We start from the raw sequence: 3,949 nt of genomic DNA on the forward strand, positions 1-3,949 counted from the left end.
CAGGAAGCCAGTGTAAAGACTTCAGAACTGGTGCAGATAGAATTTTTTTTGGGCTCACACCACACTCCACAACTACATCACTTACAGTACATGTGGCCTTGCCCCCATCCATATGTGGCTTGGTGATCATAATGTGTCCTCTATGCATTTTGGGTGCATTCACACCTGTATTTAGAACTGTCCCCTTACGATTGCATCAAATGCGATGTATTTTATTGCCAAGTGTGAACAGGCCCCGAGAGATTTGAAAGAGGTGATGAGGGCTTTGGAGTGAGAGACTGCTGATGGCACCTCATCTGTTAAGCAAAATCTGTGTTTTGGTTGTGAGATATTTTCTTGTCATTCATCCCCTCACATATTATTAAGAGGAGTGGACAATAGGTGGCTAATGTGTGGAATTACCAGTGACAAATCTCAATATGAGGCTTCCCTTGTCAGGTATGTGACTATTAAGAAAATCTTTCATGGCCCCCTGTCCCAGCTTCTAGCTTGTCACCACCTCCTCTTCCTCCTCCTTGTCTGTTAAGCTATGTCCGCCGAAGTCAGGACACCAGATGTGACAGGAGCGCTGTGGCGCCTGCCTCCTGTTCTCTGTGGCCTTGCTGCGAGCGAGGCATCACGTCCTGTTTATCTCTCTGTCTCTTCCTTGCTCTTCCAGAAGGGCCCCGTGGCACCGGCCGTGGCTGTGACGGCTCCGCAGCAGACCCCTGTGGTTATGGCCCCCCAGGCCCCGGCCCAGGCTGCCTCCCAGCCAGCGCAGCCTCCGCAGACGGGCATCACCGCGAACCCCGGAGGTCCTGTCGTGTCCCAGGTCCGTTCTCTCTGCTGCCCTGTCCCCGACCGCCCACTCGTCACCCTCAAGGGCGCAGGCACTGTCACAGCTGCCAGCAGGCTAGCTGTGTCACAAGCTCAGCCCCGGACCCACCGACTCACACAGCTGGCCATGCACCAAGAGTCTCACACATGCCCACACACGTTTGCACTCATACATTCACACAAGTGCATACCAACCCAAGGACATACAGACACAGACATCAAGGCACAGACCCACCATGAACGCGTGTATATGCACATTCAGGGACACATGGACTTACAGATACAGCCATAGATGCAGGCTCACTTACATACATAGTTCCCACAAGTGAATCCCACACACATACTCTCACATCTCAAGACATTAAGCCCAGAGAACCTACAGTTTACAGTTTGTTGCCACTGGCGGTTTGAGTGGACAGGTGCCATGTCTCATTTGGCTGAAAAGATGACTGGGCAGTGTGCACCATGCTCTGATTTGTGACTGATGCTTGTCAGCTTCTTTATCAGTCCAAGTTATTTCATTCTGTAGTATCTCTGTTTAGTATTAATAAAGGAAATTCAGCACAAACACATTGTCTCTCCCATTCTGCTGAGGATTTGATCCAACACCTTTCTTTTAACATCACACACACATCATCCTACATTGTCACTTTTACTAGAATAATAACAAAGGAAGATGATTTCTCAAGCTGCCAGTTTATTTATTTATTTATTTTATTAATTACTTTGTGTTTTGCACAGAAGGTAAATAATAAATTTCTTGTCTTCTACAGGAAATGCAAGAGAATGTCAAGAAGTGTAAGAATTTCCTGGCCACACTTATCAAGCTGGCGTCTCACAACTCTCCGTCACCTGAGACTTCCAAGAACGTCAAATCTCTGGTTCAGGACCTGCTGGTGAGCTTCAAAAACCCATAAACAAACACTGTTCTTATGGACATCAGAAGTATTGTGGTAGTATTACTTTTTTAACTTTTTTGCTGTTAAACTGGAACTGCCACGTTCCTGATAGATGCTTCTCTTCCATAGCCAGACTTTCATAAACCTTTCTTACACATGTGATAACCTGGATGGACTGTGTTTCTTCGATAATTCTTTGTCAAGTGTGACTTTAATTGCAGTTTTAAATATATGTAGGAGTATGTAAAAGTGGACTATTTAATGTATTGTTGTATTGAATATTCTATCCCTGTAGATGGCAGCATGAAACTCTTTCCAAAACCCTCCTTTCTCTATTATGAATTTTTATCTTACACAGTTACACATTTAGGAGCTGCACCCAGAGGTGCCAGGGAGGAAGTTGAGTGGTTGATCATCTGCTCTGGTGATGGAAGGCCATCTTGTTGTGTTCAAGTCACCATGGTGGGCTTAACTTACTGTCTGGGTTCTCTTGTAAAGTGGTCTTTACACTTAACCGTTCACTTAACAGGATGCAAAGATTGAACCGGAGGAGTTCACCAGCCGGCTGCAGACTGAGCTCAAATCGTCTCCACAGCCTTACCTGGTGCCTTTTCTCAAGGTGTGGTTCTTGCTTGTAAACCTTTTTTCTTTTTACCTCTCTAAGCTTGCTCCATCAAATTTTAAAACGGCCTTTAACACTGACTGGTTGGATGGTTCCCTAAACTAGATCCCTTACGCTGACCCCTAAACTGCCCGTCACTGGTTCTCTATACTGGTGGCTTTAAATGGCCTTTCCTTACACTTCTCTAAACCTTATTTCTAAATCTCTCCCAAAACTAGACTTTAAACTGGTTCCTTAATAATTAACCGTAAGCTAGCCATCATCTGTCTCTTTAGTAGTTCTCTTTGCTTAGGCCCTACATTGACAGTTGACCGGACCCCTTAGCCTCTAAATTGACCCCTAATATAAAATAGTTTTCCTGAACTGCTCCCTAACCTGCCCCTTAAACCATCCTCTAACTTCGCTCCTTAAGCTGGTGCTCCGATGATTTTTCCTAAACTGACCCCCTAAAGTAGTCCTTTCCCTGGCACCAATTCCTGTGATGGCCAGGCCTGACAGTAGAATGATGCACACACACGCACATGCATGCACACACACACACCCCTCTGGCCTGACTTCTGACTGTGTGTGACAGTGGCCCCCGCAGCTGTCCCTGCCAGTAGCCAGCAGGTTTCTCCAGCCAACCGTGATGAGCGTCACATCAAGGCGGTCGACCGCCCAACCCGGTTACAAACACATGTTGTCATGCAATGTTAGGTCGCTTACGTCAAAAATATGCCTGAAATAGTCTTTACGGCGCACCATCAGCTCCTCAGGTCGGCAGTGACAGTGGGTTATCAGAAATGGCTAACAGCCATGTAGCATGTATGGCATATACAATATTAAACATACTACAGGTTCATTATCACAAAAATCTAATTACTCAGTTTAACTGTAGAAGTATAACATATAAAACCACATAACAAAAAATAAAGGTATTGTTACATATTAGCAGTTTCTTTACCCTGTAGCCATGCTTTTGATAACATTTAGTTAAATTGGCCAGTGACCACAGCAGTATTTGGTTTTGCAGCTATAGTATTTTATAATGCATGTCTGTTCTGCTCTTTGACGATAAACTTTGGCCTCTCTCTGCCTGTCAACAGAAGAGCCTCCCGGCCCTGAGGCTATCTTTGCTGAATAGTCAGCAATCCCCAACCCCGCTCCCGCAGCAGGGAGTCAAACCAGCACCCGGCGGCCCCCCTCCTGCCATTGTGGCTGGGCCAGCTGTCCGCATACGCCACCCTAACAGTGTCAGCATCACTACGGGTGCTAGTGCTCTGCCCGCTGGGACGCTCGGACATGCAGCTGGCATGGTATGTATGGAGTGAACCAGGTGGAACAGACTCCAGTTCAGACACAGTTATCACATTGTTTACATTTACAGTTTATATTTAAGTTGAATTGATGATAGAAGGACTTACAGTTATCGCGAGAGTAGCAAATAAAATATATTACAGTCCAAGACAAGAGCAGTTAGGAAAATGTGTAAAGAAATGTGTATGTAAGGTGTGTGAGGATGGAGAGCAAAAGACAAATATTTACCCACAATACTCCTACGTTCAATAAAGAAGGGCGAGAATGTGATGGATGCAACCCTGTGGGGGGCGTGTGTGTGTGTGTGTGTGTGTGT

The 3,949-nt window shown here is 45.8% G+C and overlaps 1 protein-coding gene across 3 annotated transcripts in view; it reads left to right on the forward strand.

The window, feature by feature from the left end:
• LOC116690257 (transcription initiation factor TFIID subunit 4) overlaps positions 1 to 3,949 on the forward strand; it is an 86,633-nt gene that overhangs the window by 11,015 nt on the left and 71,669 nt on the right. For all 3 annotated transcript variants that reach the window (XM_032517073.1, XM_032517081.1, XM_032517090.1), the window contains 4 exons: positions 659 to 811; positions 1,590 to 1,712; positions 2,245 to 2,334; positions 3,423 to 3,632. In XM_032517073.1, coding sequence (XP_032372964.1) covers positions 659 to 811; positions 1,590 to 1,712; positions 2,245 to 2,334; positions 3,423 to 3,632 — 576 coding nt within the window. The remainder of the gene's footprint in view (positions 1 to 658; positions 812 to 1,589; positions 1,713 to 2,244; positions 2,335 to 3,422; positions 3,633 to 3,949) is intronic.

This window comes from Etheostoma spectabile, chromosome 1 (assembly GCF_008692095.1).
Source record: "Etheostoma spectabile isolate EspeVRDwgs_2016 chromosome 1, UIUC_Espe_1.0, whole genome shotgun sequence".
NCBI lineage: Eukaryota > Metazoa > Chordata > Actinopteri > Perciformes > Percidae > Etheostoma > Etheostoma spectabile.